General features: G+C 36.1%; 1 protein-coding gene across 1 annotated transcript in view; it reads right to left on the bottom strand.

The window, feature by feature from the left end:
* Positions 1–6,018: 6,018 nt before the first annotated feature.
* LOC115211206 overlaps positions 6,019–23,908 on the bottom strand; it is a 57,004-nt gene continuing 39,114 nt past the window's right edge. The window contains exons 8-12 of the mRNA XM_029780099.2: positions 20,622–20,785; positions 19,097–19,160; positions 16,264–16,362; positions 12,520–12,619; positions 6,019–10,050 (exon numbers count right to left, since the gene is read on the bottom strand). Of these exons, the coding sequence (XP_029635959.1) occupies positions 10,010–10,050; positions 12,520–12,619; positions 16,264–16,362; positions 19,097–19,160; positions 20,622–20,785 (468 nt within the window). The 3' untranslated portion in view covers positions 6,019–10,009. The remainder of the gene's footprint in view (positions 10,051–12,519; positions 12,620–16,263; positions 16,363–19,096; positions 19,161–20,621; positions 20,786–23,908) is intronic.

Raw genomic sequence — 23,908 nt, 5'->3', positions numbered from 1 at the left:
GTCCAGGTCTACTGCAAAAGACACTTGTCTGAAGTGCTAAACAGTGGGACTGAACCTGGAACCAGTGATTGGGAAACAAGCTTCTTCTCACACAGCCAAACCTGCACCTATATATATATTTCTTTATTGCCCATAAGGGGCTAAGCATAGAGGGGACAAACACGGACAGACAAAGGGATTAAGTCCATTACATCGACCCCAGTGCGTAACTGGTACTTTATTCATCAACCCCGAAAGGATGAAAGGCAAAATTGACCTCAGTGGAATTTGAACTCACAACGTAACGACAGACGAAATACGGCTACGCATTTCGCCCGGCGTGCTAACGTTTCTGCCAGCTCACCTATATATGCAATGCAAAATGAGGGATAGTGATAATGGAGAGAGAGAGAGAGACTAGAGAGGGAAAGAGAAAGATTAAAATATTCTTTTCCTCTTCACGTTATCTAAAATAAATTAATAAATTTGGGTAAATTTATATTGTATAGAGAAACTTGTACATTCAGGTTTTTGGCAAAACTTCATTAACTTTTAATGTTGTACTTGTCAAACAAGTAACTTGATTTGAAATGATGAGTTGAAAGTGAAACATTTTCATCACTGAAGAGCAAGTTTTGCAATCATTTAACTCACAAAAACTGTCAGATTCACTTCCCATGTATTTCTTGAAATAACAAAATATTTGTCACTGGCACAATTCTACTTTTACTAACCAGCTTTACAAAATGGTTACTATAGGCTAGGAATTTTAAGAACTTTGTATTAAGTGACAAAAAATCAAAATGGGAATTAAATATGCACAAGTATAGTTGTGTGGCAAGAAGTTTGCTTCCCAGCTCCAGGGTTCTGAGGTCAGTCTGACTGTGTGACACTTTGGGCAAGTGACTTTTACTGTAGCCTTCGGCTGACTAAAGCCTTGTGAGTGGATTTGGTAGACAGAAAATGAAAGAATCCTGTTGCATAAATATATATATATATATATATTATATATATATATATAATATATATATATATAGTGACGCTACTGTGTAAGGTTCAGTGCACATGCGCAGAATTGGATTACTTCTAGTTGGCCACTGGAAGTTTCCCTCATGTGCATGTGCAGGAACTGAAACCTGAAACGCGGATCGCTAAACCTTCCTTTCTGGCATAAGCGGTGCTAGGGGATGGACGTGTCTTGGCTTTCACTCTGAGAACCTCACCCCAACGAAGCGGGAGTGAACCCGACGAATCGTTTGACTCGCAACAAGAAAGCATAGCAATCAGTCCTGCGGATTCGGCTGTCGGTTTCCCACTAGAGAACATGTGCACTAGTATCTGCTTGTAATCGAGAATAAACCACCACTTACTGTGATCGTAGACCGCCTGACTTTGTCTCTGTTATTCTACCTAAATTGTATGTGATGGGATCAGATCGGACACCCCTCCAGTGTTACCAAACCTAATCCTGTTACATATATATATATATATATATATATATATTAGAAGAAATGAGGTACTCAGAAATCTGGATGGCTTTATATTTACAGATATTTATTAGTATGTTACATGTTTTTATAAATCATATATCATATATTAGCGCTTTCGTCCACTCTAGTGGAGTTGTCAAATTTGAAAACTCCACTAGAGTGGGCAAAAGCGGTAATATATGATATATGATTTATAAAAACATGTAACATACTAATATCTGCAAATATAAAACCATCCAAATTTCTGAGTACCTCATTTCTTCTAATATATAATACCTGTACATCATCTCCAAACCTTCTAATAAATATATACACATATATATAAGGCGCAGGAGTGGCTGTGTGGTAAGTAGCTTGCTAACCAACCACATGGTTCTGGGCAAGTGTCTTCTGCTATAGCCCCGGGCCGACCAATGCCTTGTGAGTGGATTTGGTAGACGGAAACTGAAAGAAGCCTGTCGTATATATGTATATATATATATGTATGTGTGTGTGTGTTTGTGTGTCTGTGTTTGTCCCCCTAGCATTGCTTGACAACCGATGCTGGTGTGTGTTTACGTTCCCGTCACTTAGCGGTTCGGCAAAAGAGACCGATAGAATAAGTACTGGGCTTACAAAGAATAAGTCCCGGGGTCGATTTGGTCGACTAAAGGCGGTGCTCCAGCATGGCAGCAGTCAAATGACTGAAACAAGTAAAAGAGTAAAAGAGAGTAAAGAGTATATATTAGGAGCTCACTTAGCCCTGTCTAACTGAGATTTGAAACCAAATCTACACACTAGTTACTTGTCAGACAATTGTCTGATTCCTTTGAGTTTTATCTCCATACTGGGTGATTAATGAGAAACACCTGACCTCCAGAGACCTTTGCTAGTCATGGAAGGCTCAGTCTGTTGTTTTAGGTTTTATTTATTTCTGGGCCATACCTTATATAACTGAGACCATCTCTCTCTTTGGTTGACAAACCTCCAACTAAGAGCAATTAGCTTCCTGCACAGCATAGCATCAGCTGAATGGAAAAGGACAACCTTTCTTCCTCTCTCAGCTGAATGCACAAATCACATACTGCCAACTACCAGCAAGCCATCATTGCTATTGTCAATTACTACTGAATATTTAACCAACCACTGCTGGCAAATAAATTTGTGAATGTTATTCTTTTCTCTTTGATGTTGCTATTACATTGTTTCATCTTATGTTTGACTATCTACATATAACCAGCTGACATGGAACAAGAAGTGCTATTTCTACATCAAATAACTTTATAGCTGCATGATGATTGGTACCTCAGAGGTGAGAACCTTACATTTGTACACTACATGTGGTGACCTTTTACATCTTACCCCTAGACTTAGTAACTTCAATGTACACTCACATCTGTCAGTTACTTTGCATTTGTTGATCCAGAAGACACAAATAACAGCCTTCACTACAAACACACTAATCCATTTACACACACACACACACACATATATATCCGTGAGCCTGTGTGTGTGTCATTGTGTATGTATTTGTTCCTCACCACCACTTGACAACTGGTGTTAGTGTGTTTATGTCGCCGTAACATAGCAGTTTGGTAAAAGAGACTGATAGAATAAGTACCAGGATTTAACAAAAAAAAAAAAAAGAACTGGGGTTGATGAGTTCAGCTAAAATTTTTCAAGATGGTGCCCCAGCATGACCACAATCGAATGACTGAAATAAGTAAAAGATGTGGATTCTCTGAGACTTTTTCCTTGTAATTCCTTAATTTCACAATCAAATTTCTAATTATGAAGAAATAATTATCTCCCTTGTAATAACTGCTCATTAGAGGAAGACTTGTTTACTAAATGATTATTCTTGATAAACCACCATCAGCTTGTTTGGACTCCAGATTTTATTTTTAAAAAATATGTTTGATAATTACAGTAATTAGAACACTTGCTTTTCTTCATAAAGTCTGACAAAATATAACCTCAGAAGACAAAGCCTACAAAAATGTACATCATATTCAGGACCAGGAATTTATAGGGATCTCAGAAAATACTTACACTAGCTGAGTATCCTGTCACTGTCTGGTAATTTTCACAATAGATTACTTAGGCAGACTCAACCACATAAGTTGGATTTTTTTTCCATTTTGATATGGATTTTTCAAATTCTTTTTTCAAGTCACCCTTGCAAATGATGATGGGGAAAGCTTTTTATGAAAGAAAATTTTGAAAATTTATGAATCCCCTATCTCCACTTCTGGACTGATTTTGTCCATTTTTTTTTCTTTGTGCTACACACTTAAAAATAGTGAGAGACACCTTTTCAGTAAAGAAAAAAGTTTTGAAAATTTATCAATTTTTTAATTCCCCCTCTCCCACTCAGTACTGACTTTGGCCAATGCTTTTTTTTTCTTTTTTTTTTTACTATATACTTAAAATGATGGGAGAAACCTTTAAGATTACAGAAAAAAAGAAGTTTTGGAAATCAGTGATCACTATTACAATCCCCACTTCCTTTATTTTCAAACAAAAAATGAAATGCAATTTAAAAACAATGCTGAAATTATTTTTAATTTGTCATTAACCCTGCTGCCCCCTACAAATCCTAAATTTTCAGTTTTTTTCAAAATTTTTCTAAATCAGTTTTAAAATATAAACAGTTTGAATCTGCAATTTGTTTCCATTTATAATTTCAAAATAATTTTCAGACATAAAGGTGTGTGATTTAAAGGAGATTTAACTGTTATTTCTAGCATATTCCACAACCACAAGATATTTTTCTCATTTCTTTGTTATTGACATATACTGATTTTAAAAAATATTTTTCTCTCCATGAAACAACGATGATGTGGTGGTCCATTGTTGGAATTTAAGTAACAACAAATTTTGTAATTTAAATTTTTAATCCACCACCCCACGCATAGCAAGTCTGTGTGTGTGTGTGTGTGTGTGTGCAAGAAAAAATATATTTACTAACACAAACGTATACTGTAAAAATAAATTATCTTTTACATACTTTTTAAAATTACTCTGTTGCACTAATAAACTTCCTTACACACACGCACACAGACACACACACTCACAGCATGAAACCGTGATCCTGCGACCGCGAGTCCGCTGCCCTAACCACTAGGCCATTGCGCCTCCACACACACACACACACACACACACACATATATATATATATATATATACACACACACACACACACACATATATATATATATATATATATACACACACACATATATATATATATATATACACACACACACAAACACACAAATAGAGAGTGTGAAAGTTTATCTTGAGAAAACGAAAAAGATAGACAAACAGAAAGGGAGAGAGAGAGAGAGATCTTTTCTGTTGCTGTCACAGGTTTTGAAATTTTATAATTAAGTAAAAATTTTCAAATTTGGTATATTGATGTACTTCTACATGTTGAACTTGAGTTTGTGATTCATTTATTCCAGAAAAATTTTAGAAAAATATTACAGAGGTTTAAAGTTCGATCATGTTTACCCAATCAGAAAACAGTTGTATCTGATAGCTGTCATAAAATGAAAGTAAACATTTAAAAGATGAGATTTTAAACAAAATGCAAGTAATACATGAGAGTTAATATATATATATATATCACGTGATCACGTGATCGACCAGACCATCAGATGTTGTTACACATCGCTGGTCACAATGCGTTCGCATTGTTTTAGCCTTCGAATGACGCCACCCCGCTGGCTAAGCGAGCAGGCCAACAGAAGAAAGAGTGGGAGAAAGAGTGGTGAAAGAGTACAGCAGGAATCACCACCCCCTGCCGGAGCCTTGTGGAGCTTTTAGGTGTTTTCGCTCAATAAACACTCACAACGCCCGGTCTGGGAATCGAAACCACAATCCTGCGACCGCGAGTCCGCTGCCCTAACCACTAGGCCATTGCGCCTCCACACACACACACACACACACACACACACACATATATATATATATATATACACATATATATATATATATATATATACACACACACATATATATATATATATATATAATATATATATATACACACACACACACACACAATTGTTGCATGGAAGGTGTTTACAAGCTATTAAAAAAAACACAAAAACCGTTGGATTCACTTCAACATTTGAATTTAATTTGTTAAAATATTTTTGTCACTTTGATAGGTCATGGTTTCAAAGAGACGAAAATATTTCAACAAATATTGAAGTGAATCCAACGGTTTTTGCGTGTATTTAAATAGCTTATAAACACCTTCCACACTGCAATTGTATTTGTTTCAGCATACAACCTCAGATCAAGTCACTTGCTATGCAAGTACATCTCTGTTATATATATATATATATATATATATATATATAGAGAGAGAGAGAGAGAGAGAGAGAGAGTGACAAAAAGCATGGTAAATATATAGAGAGAGATAGATTGATGGTGACAGATGCAGAGTGTGAGATTTGTAGATCTAATAGTTGAGTTATTTCTCGTATCAAATTATAGGTTATTATTAATATTTACAGACAACATTCTCTTTGGAACACAGACTTTGAAAATCATATACTTTTTTTGAAGACGCACTATTTCAGAGCCTATTAGAGCTAAACACACATACATAAACCACATACACTCACATTTATATAGTAGATTTGCATTCAAAGAGAAGGGATGGAACTGAACGAAACTTAGTACACCTCCACCACTGATAAAGTTGCTTTCAGTTTCATAGTGCTAGTTGTAGGTGAATATTATTTTGGAAGTTATTTATTTTAATTAATCTGAGAATTTATTTTTTAAAAATGTTAGGTTTGAAAGTGCTTGATTTAACTTTACCATGTCATTTTTTTTTAAATATCCAATAGCAATTAGAAGTAATGTTGCAAACACTGAGACATTAGTCTTCTTAAGAAAGTCTTCCCAATGCAACCTGTATGTTAGTAGAACATCACCAAGACAAGTGCAGAAGTTTAAGTGTCTCAAGGCCATATTCACAAGTGATGAGAAGCAGGAGAGGTTGAACTGAATGTTAGAATTGCAGGCACAGTAATGCACCAGTTTCCGCATTTGATCGTCAGAAACGGTTGGTAAAAAGGCCAAACTCATTATCTTCAATTTGGTTTTTGTGCAAATCCTCACCTACAGTCATGCATGCTAGGTGATGCCCAAAAGAGTACAATTTTGAATACAAGCAGACAAAATGGAGTTCCTCTGAAGGAATTCTGGTGTCATGTGACTCAACTGGATGCATAACTCAGAGATTGAGCTGCTATTTCACATAGAGAGTCACAGCTCAGTACTATGGACATGTGATTAGAATGTTGAGGGAAAAAAAAACACAAGACAGATTCTTCAAACTGAGCCAACTGGTAGGAAACCTAGTAGACCATGAATGAGATAATGAGATATTTGGATAATACCCACAGTTGCTGTTGGTCATGCTTGGGAATCCAATTGGAAAATGTAATGACAGTTGCTTCTGATAGGACCCTATGGAAGAGGTGCCTGAGGACTCTACCCTATGACCCACCCAGGAATTGTGGGCAGAGATGAATAGATGGAACAGAAGCTAAAATACTATCAACATCAAAACCACTAAAACAGCTAACTTGAAATCTCTTCAATTTATTAACATTATAAATTTTTTTTTTATTTTGACAGACCAATTTCAGAGTTTGCATGTAAAATTATGTATTTAGTAACCATTAGGAGATCAGCTAGAGATAACTTGGAAGACAGATTGCTACTTGTTTATAGTTATCAATGCAGAATATATGGTCAGAGGTTTTATACTTTCAAGATCTGAATTTCCATCACAAGGCTCTTTTGAAAGTAGACATAAAGTTAGGTGGTTACATGCAGGCTAACATATTTTATGAACCAAGAAGTGATTTCTCATCAGTTAAAATTAAACCCACAATGAAAAAAAAGTCATCAGCATAACTGACAATTTTCTTCAAAGAAGAAAAGGGAGAAAACTTCAAAATTTTATTCAATTAAAAATTAAATTAAATGAAAACAGAACAAGGAGTGAAACTGGTCTTTGATATATATACATATATATATATACACACACACACACATATATATAGATAGACAGACAGATATATTTCCTCTTTCAAAAAGCAACATATATTATCAGCATTATCACACACAACTAATCAAGCTCGATTAGTTCCTCGTTAGTCAAAGTAAGTCCTCTAATTAGATTACCTAAGTAACATAGCTATTTCTATAAAATCATAGGGGTAACTCTGGGTATTTAGTCATTAGTTCTTTGCACAGTTCATTAGATTAGTGTATGTGATACATCTAAAGTAGTGAACTATTTCTTCTTGATTTATAAAGTCAAACTCATAATGTAACAGCTACTAATGAAGTTTTTAATATTATCTTAATCTTCCTTTTGCTATCTTTACATCATTTGGTCAATCATCTAGTCAAGCTTATTCAGATCTTTGTGACTCAATCATACCACCAATCATACATAATACCACATGGTATTCAGGAAATCGACAGGGCAACATCTAGTACCTATACAAAGCTGGTTGATGAAGGATTTTGCTGAATGGCCAACACATGTATATCTGTGTCAAGATGTCCATAGGAATGTATCATTAATAGGTTTTTGTTTAGCTCTCCAACAATGTCCTGCAAAACACATGCTTTTCTCTCTAATGATATTGGAAATTGCATGAAGACAGCCATATGGTCTTTGTTTGGATGAATGCTTTTTCAATGAAACATTCAGAACTACCCATAATAGGCAGGTGTGATAGCCATTAAGCCTTGTTTTCAGGTGCTTAGAAAGTGTCCAGGTTGTGGACCTGTACAAAAGCACTGATTCAGAAGTGACATAGAATAAGCTTCTTTTAAGATCATCAGGAAGTGATAACTTCCAAATGACACTAAAACCAAAAATAGCCCATGCTTTCAGAGGACATTTGTTTTTACTGTATTAGCTGTGGATGTGATGTTATTTCCTATATACAAAGGAGTCTATAAATTTTACAAGGTATTGTGTGATTGTGCCTATTGATCCCTCCTGATAGTAGCAGAAATATTGAGATATTGACCTATCTACTAATATCTGCTACCATTTTTTCAAAGTCATGCAGAAGGAAGGTAGCATCTTAGATGGTGCCTGCGAAGAGAGTAATATCATCATCATAATTTATACTTGTTGTTGTTGTGGCTGTGTAATGAGAGGATTTTGATTATAACTTCAAGACATCCTTAAAACTACTTGTCCATATGTAGCTTCCTCATATTGTCAAATAGGCATGTAACCTGCATTTTACAGAAAAATGCAAACTGTTCTTTGCTAAGTAGTTTTTCTTAAAATTCACTAGAAAAAGGACATCTGTGACATCCTATCCCTATAGAAACAATCTGCTATATTATCTAATTTAGCAATTACTTTCTCTCTACAACTATTACTTTTTAAAACTCTTTTATAAAAATCTATGATTTACTTATCTTTGCTATGTCACCCCTACTTTTAAAGAAACTGGTAATGGTTTTGCTAACCCAAGCATCAGAGATAATACATTCTTGTTTAATCATTATTATTAACAAAGAATGGCATTTTCAAGTATCTATAATTTTTCTCTTGACTATAGCACCTTACATAGTGATAGAATGGTAGGGTGGATAATGTATTAGACTACAAACTTATAGATCATGTGTTTAATTTTGCTTCTGTCATTTCATTGTGACTCTGGGCAGAATATTTATATTTCTGTTGGAAATATGCATGAGATTTTCTGAGAATGTTACTTGTGAAATTGTTATTAGTGTTGATTAGTCCCAGGCCAGTATTGATCCAGCAGACTTATGATCAAAAGCATTCCAGCTATGAACATCCCTTTTTTTCTTCAAACATACTTTATCTAAGACAGCATGTTGCAATCTTTATATTTTTAGGATGGTAAGGTGTGATTTGAGTGAAATTTGACTCCAAGTTAAATAAACCAATGGTTTAATTTGAAAAAAATTGTCACTCATCCATTTTATGTCATAAAACCTTGTGAAAGCAACCTACACTTAAAAATTCCCTTACAACTTATGAGATATATTTAACATTTATATATGATCTCATAAGAGAAACAACAATGGAAACTAATTAGAATATAAATATGTCAGCATTAAACGAATAGGAGGGGTCATAATTTATGAATGACTTAGTTAATGTATATATCTGAAAGAAAGACTGGATGGTCAGAGCTGGAATATTTTTCACTCTAGGTCTGCTCACTCAAAGCTGACCTGGGATTCAACAACAAATGGAATTATTTATTTATATAATAGGAATGTATGCTACATTTCATGATAGAACATAAAGAATATATGTGAGTCATGTGAGATCCATTAGAAAGTGATTTGACATTGTAACTCTGTTACATGTTAACAAAGTGAAATGCGTGTGTAAGCAAAGAAAACAATTTTTAAATATCTATGTATAAATATATAAATAGATCTTGTCATTAAATGTCAGTTACAAAAACTGCTTTCTTGGAGTATCAAAAAGGGTTTGCACGAAAATATGGGTGATAATGTCACAATGGTAAAAATCCTGGAAGTCCAAAAAATTCTTCATCTGAAATCAAACAAAAATATTACAAATTTAGTCATTTGAATTAAACATAATTTTACTGATTTCTAAGATTGGCACAAGGCCATACTACTCCCCCAAAAATACTTTATTTTTATCAACCTGGAAAGGATAAAAGGATATAATAACCACATTTAAAACTGAGATTGCATACTATCATTACTTTAAGTTTTGTGTTACCACTCTGCATATGACCTTCTCATCTTAAATTTAAAAACCAGTCTGGTTCAATGTCCAAATGGTATGTGTATGGATTACTGTTTTTGAATTTGCCATATGCTTAGACTGCAAGCATCTTTTCTCAGACAGAGAAAGAGCAGTATATTGAACATACTGATATATTCCATCTGTCAATAACCTAATAGATATAAAGTTAACTGAACGTAATCAATTTAATAAGCTGTCTTGATATAAACTCAGTTTCCAAACCAGATTGACTTTCAGCTTTATTTCTAAAATCTTGCAAAGTCAGTCTTGTTAGTTCTATGAAAATAATCTGTCAAAGATATTTAGATGCTAGACAACTATGAGAAATGTGGTAAGAAGCTATTATAACAGTACTGATTTATAAAGGAAACAAGAACACAGATAAACAATTACAGATCTGTGGCACATCTCACCTTTCAAAAACTCTTGAGAATATAATATGCAGAAGAATAAAAAACTATTTATATCAACAAAAGATTTTTGATAATTCCAAACTTGGTTTTTGTCCAAGAAGAAACTGTCTGACACTACTTCTACAATAAACACATCTAAATTCTGAACAGTTTGTCATCTACATCATGAGATGTCTCCAATATTCTTTGACTTTGCCAAAGCCTTTGACAACCATAGAATCTTATCTCACCAGCAGAAAAATTTTAGCATAATTGAAACATTGCACATTCAGATCTATGATTTTCTGAAAGACTGAAGTTAAATGTTGGCATCCAACAAAGTTCAATCAAGAAAGTCTGCAGTAATGAGTAGAGTACTATGAAGTATAATTCTGAGTCTCTTCTTGTTCCTTGTAGTGTAGACATAGGCAAAAATATATTCAGCAGCTATGCAGCCAAAACTAAAGTGATGCCAGAGATCAAGACAAAGGATAATATTTATGCACTCCAACAGAACCTAAATGCCATATACAAAATGCTACTCTGATTTAGACAAGTTTAATAGCATCTCACAACTTATGTTCCTTCAAAATCTAACACACATTACAGAAAAATCAGCAAAATTGGTATGTAAGTTATTTATTACATGGTTTTATGGCTGGATGACTTTCTATCACCAACCACTTTACAAAGTGCATTTCATCATGCGATGAATATGATAGACGTTGTCTATGTCACACCAAAAAGTACTCTCTACCTCATATTGTCTTCATTTATCCCTTTTAATGTAACAAGATGCCCTTTCTAATACAAACTGCTTTATCACATACACCGGATTCACTTCACAATGCCATTGGCATCAGATAAATTGTCCTCAGCCAAACCAAAGTCTTCTGTAAACCATGTTATTTTCATTTGTTCCTTCGTTTTGGGTAAGGTACAATACTTTCTAGCACAACCCCATCTACAGTATAAACAGCACTAGAATGCTAATCTCCAACAAGTTTAATGGGTCACTTATAAACACTTTTATCTATTCCTTTACAAAGCCCATGTTATATATATATCATCATCACTTTTTTTTAGTCCATCTTCCATGCTGCCATGAGTCGGATGATTTGACAGTCTGAGGATTACATCATGCACTAGTGTCTGCTTTAGCATGGTTTCTATGGTTGAATACCCCACCCTAATGCCAACCACTTTACAGAATGTACCGGATGCACTTTTTGAGACACCTAGCTTTCTATACTGGCATGAGTTAAATGGTTTCACATGTTCCACAGAGTTGTAATGCCATGTCAGGCTCCAATGCTAGCTTTGGCATGGTTTCTACAGCTGGATGCTCTTTGTAATGCTAACCATTTTACAGAGTGTACTGGGAGCTTAATTTTTTTCATACTAGTGGCACTAAAGAGGTTGCAAAGTAACTTGCAGAAAAACAGAAGAAGATTAAGGAGAGCAAAAGCTAAAATCCCACAACTAAATGGGGAGCATTTGAGAGGAGAAGGTGGTTATATGTTGAAAGGCTAAAGTAAGATACAAGGACAAGCACAGGTGTCTTGCTATAGAGGAGATACATGACTACTCCCCATTATATATAGAGATGGGAGGGAGTAATTGAGAAGGAGATAAAGGAAGGTTGTGATTGAATGCCAGAACAAATTCTCAAGGTACAAGTAGGTGGGCATGAGAGGATAAAGACAGTGGGTCATAGGTGGGGAGGAGAGACCAGATGCTGTCACAGAGAGTGAGGGCAAGTAACAGGTGAAAGATGGAGGTAGTGGTGAATGTAATGTGTGAACATGCATGGAGGTGCAGTTAAACAATTACCAAGTAAATAGTTAAATCTTACATAAGAGTCTTCTAGAAACCCTAAAATTTTCTCCAAGAGAGACATTTGGTAAGGTTGTTTTTCCTTTGTTCATCCAATCTGGACATATCCGATTACACCACTAGAAAATAAAAAAGAAAAGAATGGTTATCTGGATGCAGGATTAGCTATGGAGTTATCTTTTTTTCAATGAGCAGTTAAAGAGCTGAAAGGCCCCACTTGCTCTAGGTCCATAGGGGTGTCTGTGAGGGTCTTTCTTCCAAAGGTAATTCCATGACATGCTAATTAATCCATAGCTGGGACCCTAACATGTGGTACTACTCTAGGTCAGAGCAGACCTGGGAGCAATAATGGCTAAGAGGTGGTTCCACATGCTTCAAAACCTTGGAACTCACAAGCCAGGGACCCACTACAGGTTAAGGTCATACCTAGGAGTGTTATTGTATCTAAAAGTAATCCACTGGATAAACCCATTTCACTTTTAGGGGAAATGAAATGTTTTATCAAGTTTACTTAATATTGGTTTTAAATTTTGGCACAAGGCCAGCAATTTCAGGGGAGGGATAAGTTGATTACATTGATCCCAATGTTCAACTGGTACTTACTTTATCAAACCTGAAAGGAAAAGTTGACTATGGAGGAATTTGAACTCAGAACGTAAAGACATGAAATACCGCTAAGCATTTTGCCTGGCATGTTAACAATTCTGCCATCTCACTGCCTTAAGCTTTCTTAATATTACACACTTGAAAAATGAAAGGCATTAATAAAACAAAATATAAAACAAAATAATAAATGTCAATGTCAATTAATGGTTTAGGTCTTACTTTCTAAATTAGATATAGTGTCTCGAACTAGATATCCAAAAGTTTACAGATTTGTCCCTATCAATTGTGGTCAAAGACAAAAGATTTAATCTTTTGTCCTTTATTTGTTTCATTCTTTAGACCGTTACCATGCTGGGGCACTGCCTTAAAGGGTTTTAGCTGAACAAATCAACCCAGAGCTTATTTTATTTTCTAAGCATGGTACTTATTCTATCAATCTCTCCTAGCCAAATCACTAAGTTACCAGGACATAATCAAGCAAACACTGGTTGACAAGCAATGATGGGGTGCAAACATAGACACAAAGATACACAACACACACATATCCATGCACATATATTTTATGTAGTCATTGGTTATGGCCAGTTAGAAAGTTACCATTGGTTTCATGTCTATTATTGCACTTAGCAATATAGGTGACTTGCTCTTGGGAGTAAAAATACAATCTTGGTCAGCTTTGTGTGAAAATAAAACCCACTTGAAACTACAAAAATTTTTTTTTAAACAATAAAACCATTCTGGAAAATATAGAGTTACTACCCTTTGAATGATTCCAACAGTACTCGAAAAGGGTCAGTTTATGTACGTTTTCCATTCACTAGTCAGCAAGCAGGGTAGCCCACATTTCCAGAAAGAATTTTCTACCATAAGGACACTGACTAAAAGCTTCACTTTCTGAATTTAACAAGGTGCCCAGATTGAGTGAATTTTTTAGGATATTTGCCCTCTCAGCCAAGCAAAGTTTGCACCGTCTGCTTCTATTGAGTTATGGCCCAGTCTATTCCAGGAGCTTTCCTTTTATTCTGTATGACTTTATATATACACCTTCTCGACTTACAATCTATGCAACTTACAACTGCAAAAAAATAAATAAATAAAAAAATCGATTTTTGGACATAGGGCAGCTGCATGCATAATAACTATGCCAGCATCTGGCAACGCAGGCCTCCCTCAGACCCAAGCATCTACTGCCTGCTACTATCTCTCACTCAGTCACTTTCAAGCATCAGTTGCATTTGAATGAAAATAGTATTGAAAAATATAAATCTGAAATACAATCAGATTGACTTACAACATGTGAGTCAGAACAGAACTTAGTTGTAAGAGAAGGTGTATAATATTTAAGGAAGTTAAAAGTTATAGCTGGTCACAGAGGGACCATTGTTTTGAACCTATATCCAGTCTATTCAGTCCCACACTCTAACAATTTTGCCAATTTACTGTCCTAAACTGGATTTTATTTTGCTGATCCAGGGAGAATGAAAGGCAAGGTAGAATTTGAATTTAGAGCACAGAGAATAGGAACAGATGTCATATTTTGTCTTGAACTTGTGCTCTAACAGTGCAACCAATTTGCTGCCAACTTAAGTATATTTAGGTAGGAGGAGTATAGAACTAGCTACTTCAGAAGATCAGAAAGTTGTAGTAACAGTAGAAGAAACACACAAAAGAAACAGTGTCTCTGTTAGCGACTGAACACAGTAGTGAGTGAATCTATAGCAATCAGCTATAGCAATCAGCTATAGATTCAGTCAGATGTCATCATCATCATTTAATGTTCGTTTTCCATGCTGACATGGGTTGGATGGTTTGACTGAGGGCTGGCAAGCCAGAAGGCTGCACCAGGCTCCAATCTGATCTGGCAAAGTTTACAACTGCCAAAAATAAATAAATAAAAAAATCGAGAGTGTAGTGGGTGCTTTTTATGTGCCACCGGCATGAGAGCCAGTCAGGCAGTACTGGCATCAACTGTGCTTGAATGGTGCTTTTTACATGCCACTAGCTCGGGAACCAGTCAGGTGGCATTGGCAACAACCACACTTGAATGGTGCTTTTTATGTGCCACTGGCATGGGACCAGTCAGGCAGCACTGGCATTGATCACACTGAAATGGTGCTGAGCTGTACTCCAATACGAGTGATATTTGAATTTTGTAGAGTTCAAAGCTGATGTACTTTCTAGTTCAAAGAGGAAACCTAGTTTTTGCAGAGCATAATTTTTTATATATCTAAGATTATCATGACTTCAAAACTTCCATGCTTCCTGAGATTCACCAACACTACACCTGATTTTCTCCCCTCCATACACATGCAAGCATGTATCTGACTCATACACTGTTCACTTTCCAGACATTTGTATATTACAGCATATACTTTATACGTACTTTTTGACAAGTTGTGGTGCACCTGAGCACTGTATACAATAATTTCATTATTATTATGAAAAATTGTTAAAGATTGTAAGACTTTGTGTTTATAGTAACTTTGAAGATTTTTGTTGTATGTTGTTCATGACTAGATAGTGTGATGTTCAAGTCCGTTTCCTTAATATGTACATTAAATTGTGTCTTGATGTTGTTAAAAGAAGACTTAGTTGTCTAATTCTTCTGTGGAGGGCATTTTTTAAAAGTATCTAGCAAGTCTAGTTTGAAATATCTAAGTTGTTTGTGGATGATCCCAGCATGAAGAAGGTTAAGAAAGACTAAGACAGTCATTAACGCTTTCGTTACCAACCCGGCTGAAACCGGTTCTGGCTCTGAGTACAAATGTCTTGTTTTCATAAGTTTTGAATTAAAATCTTCTACCAAACCTTAGTTACAATTTATGTTCCTAACACTAGCTGAATGATAACTAAGTTATTTTACTAAATTGTTTGTTATATTTAAAATTAATTGAAACAAACACAGAGTATCTTAAAATAAATACAGTAACGAAAGGGTTAATGAATAAAAGTGTTGTGAGAAATGAAAACATTATTGTCATCAACATTGTATGTAAGTGACACACACAGCAATCTCTGGTTGAATAGTTTTGATGCCCTTACTGACCAAAATAAAATATAGATGTGAGGCATAGATGTATACTTGCTACATTCCAATAGGAACTTCAAATAAATGTTAGTCTGTTGCTGAATAGTATAAGTGAATGTTGTAACTTACCTTTTCATCGAGGGGAGATAGTACATAGGGTCCAGGCACATCAAGCTGAACTGATTTATTGTTCTGTAGAGTTATATGTATTTTCACTTTATAGAAACACTGTTTAAAAAAATATATATATAAAAAGTAAAAGTTATACTGACAGGCATTTACTGTTACTTAAACTACACACACACACACACAATACACAAGGCCTGGCCAAAGGCCATTAAAAAAATGATCATTGTATATACAGGGTGGGCCAAAAGTCAGGCACCAAAAGATCTGGCATTTCACTTTATTAATGTTGTTGTTGTTATTATTATTATTATTATTATTATTATTATTATTATTTTTAATCATCTTGTTCATTGTCAACAAGTATATGTGTATTCATCATTATTTTATTCAATTTTAGATAAATTGAAGCATGTCTGACAATACCAGGCTGTATTGAACTCATTTTGTGCATGACTTTTTGACCCACCTTGAAGATATATATATATATATATATATATATATATATATAACTTTTATCTTTTACTTGTTTCAGTCATTGGACTGTGACCATGCTGGGGTACCACCTTGAATTTTTAGTCGAATGAATCGACCCAAAATACTTATTCTTTGAGCCTGGTACTTATTCTATCAGTGTCTTTTGCCAAACTGGCCAGGTTACGGAGATGCAAACACACCGACACTGATTGCCAAGTGGTGGTGGGGAGACAAACACAGACTCAAAGACGCACACACATATATATACGAGGGGAAGTCAGAAATTATCTGCACTTTCATCATAACATATCTTTATTATTGTCACACTGCCTTCTGCACATGCATGCTTATAGTTGGTACTATTGTGGTCACATGATTGAAGTTGAGCCTGTTCGCACCATTTTTCTTTTTGGCTTTAAAGTGTTAGCATGGCTGCTCCACTAGCAATATGCACCAAAGAAGAACAAAGAGCAGTGATCCAATTTCTCTGGTCGGAAGAGGTGTATGATCAAAAGTGCTTTACTGACCAACAAACTGAAGCCAGCAATTTGCACCAAACGACGAAGCCTGTTATTGAAGGAAGTTTTGTTGTTGCATGACAATGCATGCCCACACACAGCCACCCAAACTGTTGAAACCATTAACCAATTGGGTCTTGAGGTGCTGGAACACCCTGCCTACAGCCCAGATCTTGCCCCTTCCAACTATCATATCTTTGGACCACTCAAAGATGGTTTACAATGTTGTCGATTTCCTATGGATGAAGATGTGAAGGAAGTGGTGCATAAATGGTTGCACAACAAACTAAACACCTTCTCGGAGGGAATACACAAGCTTGTGGACTGCTGGACCAAGTGCATCAAAAAGGAAGGAGACTATATAGAAAAATGACATACTTGTTTGTCCCCTGCTTTTGTGTAAATACATTGAAAAAACAAGAGTGCATATAATTTTGACTCTCCCTTGTATATGTATGGCGCAGGAGTGGCTGTGTGGTAAGTAGCTTGTTTACCAACCACAAGGTTCCGGGTTCAGTCCCACTGTGTGGCACCTTGGGCAAGTGTCTTCTACTATAGCCTTGGGCCAACCAAAGCTTTGTGAGTGGATTTGGTAGACGGAAACTGAAAGAAGCCCGTAGTATATATGTATATATATATATATATATGTGTGTGTGTGTGTTTGTGTGTCTGTGTTTGTCCCCCTAGCATTGCTTGACAACTGATGCTGGTGTGTTTATGTCCCCATTACATAGCGGTTCGGCAAAAGAGACCGATAGAATAAGTACTGGGTTTACAAAAGAATAAGTCCCAGGGTCGAGTTGCTCGATTAAAGGCAGTGCTCCAGCATGGCCGCAGTCAAATGACTGAAACAAGTAAAAGAGAAAAGAGAAAGATATATATATATATATATATATATATATATGGCTTCTTTCATCTTCTGTCTACCAAATCCGATCACAAGGCTTTGGTCAACCTGAGGCTATAGCAGAAGACACTTGCCCAAGGTGCCACACAGTGGGACTGAACCCTGAACCATGTGGCTGGGAAGCAAGCTTCTTATCACAGAGCCACACTGTGTGCTACATTAGTAAGTGGTGCATGCTCCCAAAATTTTCAACTCAAGTTGGTGTAACACCACACACACAACACATACACACACACACACACATGCTATTACACACACACCTCCTTCTCTTACACTCTCCTGTCTTAGAAAGAACTTTTTCTTCACCCATTCCCTTCCAGTCATTTCAAAGTCTAACCACATGTGAATCGTTGGCGATTTATTTTTTCTTCTATCTTCCTTTTCTCTTGGACATTCTTTTGTCTCCTGTTTCTGAAGAAGAGCTTTGCTCGAAATGTAGTAAAACCACCTTTCTTTCCTTCCCTGAGTGTCTGCTAATACTTTACATGTACCACATCCTCACGTTTTTGTTTTTTTTTTATGTTCATTCTTTGTTATATATATACATATATATATATATATATATATATATATATTATATATATATATATATATATATATATATACATATATATATATATACACACACGTGTGTGTGTGTGTATGTGTGTGTACATAAATATGCAGTCATGTCTCTGTGGTATTTAGTTTACTTCCCAACCACTTGCAAGCTCAGTCCCACAGTGTGGTACCGTATGTGAATATCTTGTACTACATTGCTGGGTTGACTTACGATTGGATTTGGTAGATGGAAACTGAAAGAAGCCTATTCATAGAAACCTATAATATACTAAAGATGTAATTTAAAAAAAAGCTACTGTCAACAATTAATCTTGTGCAAGAAGATGTTCATGTATGCATAAATGTTTGCTACAAAAATAGAAATGTTGTTTGCCTGAATAATCTCAGTGCTGGTGGTGGGTGATAAGTCTTTTAGAGGTATTTTAATTTCAAGAGGTCTGTAAGAGAAAACAAATGAATGCAATGTGTTAGTTATGTTAAATTTAAGAAGATTCTTTTAAACATATTTGAACTACAATCAAGCTTGGTTTACTCTCAGTCACTGCTTTATGCATCTACTTATAAATTTTCTATGGCCTGGCAGCTGATATGTGCCACCAGTCAATATTTTCAATGGCTTTCTTATAAGAGAAGCTAAGCTACTTCATCAGTTCAGATTTGCTTCTCTTTGATATATTGAACTGAGAACAAAATTAGTTTATGTATCCATCAGTCCAATAGAGGGCATTTTAAGCTGAATATGGTGCTTTTCCACTTTTTTTGTCTTAAGTGAGAGAGAATTTTAATCTCCGTGATAAACTAAAGTGAAAAGCTGTTTACAGATTCAAATATTTCTCATACATATTTGAACTAATATGAGGTTTGATTATATTAAGTTCCATTAATAATTATGAATGAATATAAATTATAATTTATATAAATTATTATAAATATAATTGAGTACCAATGTGCACATGTTGGAGCGGGGAGATATTTTATTTGTGTTTATGTGGTTTTTTTTACAGTTATTCATATCCAACTTAATATTAATAGGTACAGGAAGGTGGTAACCTACCATAATCGTTAGCACACCAAGCAAAATTATGAGTGGCATTTCATCCTTCTTTACATTCTGGGTTCAAATTGCACCAAGGACCACTTTGCCTTTCAGATAAAATAAGAACCTTCTCAAAATTGATGGTCTTATGCCAAAAATTTGAAGCCAATATTAATAGGTATAGGTATACCTGCTTCAGTAAAGTTCACAGAAACAAAATGAAATAATGATTATCTTATTATTTAAGCTCCCATTTTTGATGTATCAAAACCCACTGCTTAGCAGACCCATATTTACACAATTTCCCAGTTAGTTTTTCTTTCCCCCTACTAATATGCAAATAAAGTAAATAGGCACAGGAGTGGCTGTGTGGTAAGTAGCTTGCTTACCAACCATATGGTTCTGGGTTCAGTCCCACTGCATGGCATCTTGGGCAAGTGTCTTCTGCTATAGCCCCAGGCCGACCAATGCCTTGTGAGTGGATTTGGTAGACGGAAACTAAAAGAAGCCTGTCGTATATATATATATATATATGTATGTATGTGTGTGTATATGTTTGTGTGTCTGTGTTTGTCCCCCTAGTATTGCTTGACAACCGATGCTGGTGTGTTTACGTCCCCGTCACTTAGCGGTTCGGCAAAAGAGACCGATAGAATAAGTACTGGGCTTACAAAGAATAAGTCCCGGGGTCGATTTGCTCGACTAAAGGCGGTGCTCCAGCATGGCCGCAGTCAAATGACTAACAAGTAAAAGAGTAAAGAGTAAGAGAGTACAAAATGAGAAAAAGCTGGCTACATATTGATGGATTTCAAAGGAAACAAGAGTAGAAATTAGTTAATTAAAAAATAAGTAGTTAACTCACATGTTAGGTAATTCTTCATTAGTATATGTTAAGCAAGTTTGCCAAACATTACTTTCCTGTGTGCGATATGGTAAAATATAAGAGGGTTGAGCGGAATCAAAACTTTCCTCAGTAACAGATTTACGGCCCGCTGATCCACCAGATAATGCAAGGGACTTCAAAAGCTGAAAGTAGATATAAACAGTAAAGAATAATCTATGTATATAAGGACACAGGAAAAATGTGTCGAAGCCATCAGAAAGCGTCGATACTTCCTAGGGCTAAACAGTGGTGGTGTAACCCCCTACTGTCACGTTTACGTTAGATTGACAGTATACAACCATTCTATCGCCCCACCACCGTACATATCTCTATGAGAGATTTAGAAATTTAATATTTCTAATAATCTATTTATATTGTTGAAAGTATGGGTGTGACTGTGTGGTTTAAAAGCTTGCTTTCCAACCACATGGTCTCTGGTTTAGTCCCATTGCAGACATCTTAGGCAAGTGTCTCCTACTAAAGCCCTAGGCCAACCAAAGCCTTATGAGTGAATTTGGCATTAGGAAGAGCATTCAGCAGTAGAAACCATGCTAAATTAGAGCCTGGTGAGGTCTTCTGGCTTACCAGCTCCTGTCAAACCATCCAACCTCTGCTAGCATGGAGGGCAGACATTAAATGACAATGACGATTATGATGATGATGATTTGAAGGTATATAATTCTTTGTCATACAGGACATAAGCGTAGGAGTGGCTGTGTGGTAGGTAGCTTGCTTACCAACCACATGGTTCCGGGTTCAGTCCCACTGCGTGGCACCTTGGGCAAGTGTCTTCTACTATAGCCTCGGGCCGACCAAAGCCTTGTGAGTGGATTTGGTAGACGGAAACTGAAAGAAGCCCGTCGTATATATATATATATGTGTGTGTGTTTGTCCCCCTAGCATTGCCTGACAACCGATGCTGGTGTGTTTATGTCCCCGTCACTTAGCGGTTCGGCTAAAAGAGACCGATAGAATAAGTACTGGGCTTACAAAGAATAAGTCCTGGGGTCGATTTGCTCGATTAAAGGCGGTGCTCCAGCATGGCCGCAGTCAAATGACTGAAACAAGTAAAAGAGAGAGAGACACCATTTAAAACTATTTTTAACTTGGTTCATGTTGTTTTTGCTGTTCAATTCCATTTCAGCCTTGATTAAATACACATATGATCAAAAACATTCCAGCCTGGACCATCTTGTCTTTTTTTGTAGTTTTTTTGTATCCTAAGTGTTTTTAATTTTTTTATTAAGACAGTAAGATTAGGTTGCCATTTCTAGCACATCAAGCAACTGGGTAAGAGGCTCTTCTGTAATGTTGTGTGATATTGTAACTTGTTAGTAGTTTTAGGTTTCATGCATGAAAAGTAGAAGACACTTGTGCAAGTGTCTTTTATTATCACATTGGGCCGGCCAAAGATTTGTGAGTGGATTTGGTAGATGGAAACTGATAGAAGCCCATGATGTGTGTGTGTGTGTGTGTGTGTGTGTGTGTGCGTGCGTGTGTGTGTGTGTGTGTTTGTTTCCCCACCATTGCTTGACAATCAGTGTGGGTGTGTTTACATCACTGTAACTTAGTGGTTCGGCAAAAGAGACCAACAGAATAAATACCACACTTAAAAAAAAAAAGTAATGGGGGGGGGGTCGATTCATTTGACAAAAAAATTCTTTTAGGTGATGCCCCAGCATTGCTGCAGTCTAATGACTGAAACAAATTAAAGATGAAAGTTAAAAAGATATAACATTAAAAGATTACTGAGTAAAGCTATCCTATTTTAGTTACAATCCTGTGCCTTGTGAGACCATCACTGGGAAGCACTATGGCAACTTGCTGAAACAGTTACAGAAGGCTATCAAGACCTATAGGCATAGGAGTGGCTGTGTGGTAAGTAGCTTGCTTACCAACCACATGGTTCCGGGTTCAGTCCCACTGCGTGGCACCTTGGGCAAGTGTCTTCTACTATAGCCTCGGGTTGATCAAAGCCTTGTGAGTGGATTTGGTAGACGGAAACTGAAATAAGCCCGTCGTATATATGTATATACATATGCGTGTGTATGTGTTTGTGTGTCTGTGTTTGTCCCCCCAACATCGCTTGACAACCGATGCTGGTGTGTTTATGTCCCCGTAACTTAGCGGTTCGGCAAAAGAGACCGATAGAATAAGTACTATGCTTACAAAAGAATAAGTCCTGGGGTTGATTTGCTCGACTAAAAAGGTGGTGCTCCAGCATGGCCACAGTCAAATGACTGAAACAAGTAAAAGACAGAGTAAAAGAGAATAAGACCAAATGCCCAGGAAAACTGATGAAAGGGGTCTTGTTTCATGTGGTTAAGAAGTTTGTTTTGCAACACTGTGGTTTCTGGATTGACCCCATGCATGGCACCTTGAGTAAGTATCTCTACTACAGCCTCTACTATAGTTCTCTGCTATACCTTGTGAATGGAATTTTGTAGATGAAAGCTAAGTAGAAGTTCCCCGGATGGATTGTATTGTAATGTAAAAAGCCAGCTTTGTCATTTAGATTCTGATTGAGGACTATGTTAAGAGTACAGGTGCCTGAGGAATACCCAGCCACTTAAACAATAATTCAATAAGCAAGCTGTTCTATTGATTGAACAACTAACAACTAGAATACATATTGTCAAAAGGAACAGTTTAATTTGTTTTCTTTATATATCTGCATCTGTATGTGTTTGTGCATGTGCATGTGTGAATGCATGTATGCGTGTGTGTGTGTGTGTGTGCGTGTGTATGTGTGTGTACATGAATAATTGGATTAACCCTTTACCATACAAATGTAATGCTTATTTCTTCACATTGTTTTGAATTAATCATGCATTAATTCATAGCTAACACATCATTTTGATGATGTGTTTGTTTATTTTTAGAATAACATTATACAGTAGGCGCAGGAGTGGCTGTGTGGTAAGTAGCTTGCTTACCAACCACATGGTTCCGGGTTCAGTCCCACTGCGTGGCATCTTGGGCAAGTGTCTTCTGCTATAGCCCCGGGCCGACCAATGCCTTGTGAGTGGATTTGGTAGACGGAAACTGAAAGAAGCCTGTCGTATATATATATATATATATATGTGTGAGTGTGTGTTTGTGTATCCCCGTCACTTAGCGGTTTGGCAAAAAAGACTGATAGAATAAGTACTGGGCTTACAAAGAATAAGTCCCGGGGTCAATTTGCTCGACTAAAGGCGGTGCTCCAGCATGGCCACAGTCAAATGACTGAAACAAGTAAAAAGAGTAAAAAGAGAGTAAAGAGT

Source organism: Octopus sinensis, linkage group LG1 (genome assembly GCF_006345805.1).
Source record: "Octopus sinensis linkage group LG1, ASM634580v1, whole genome shotgun sequence".
NCBI lineage: Eukaryota > Metazoa > Mollusca > Cephalopoda > Octopoda > Octopodidae > Octopus > Octopus sinensis.
The sequence above is the reverse complement of the archived record's forward strand: the minus strand, read 5'-3'. Positions and strand labels throughout refer to the sequence as shown.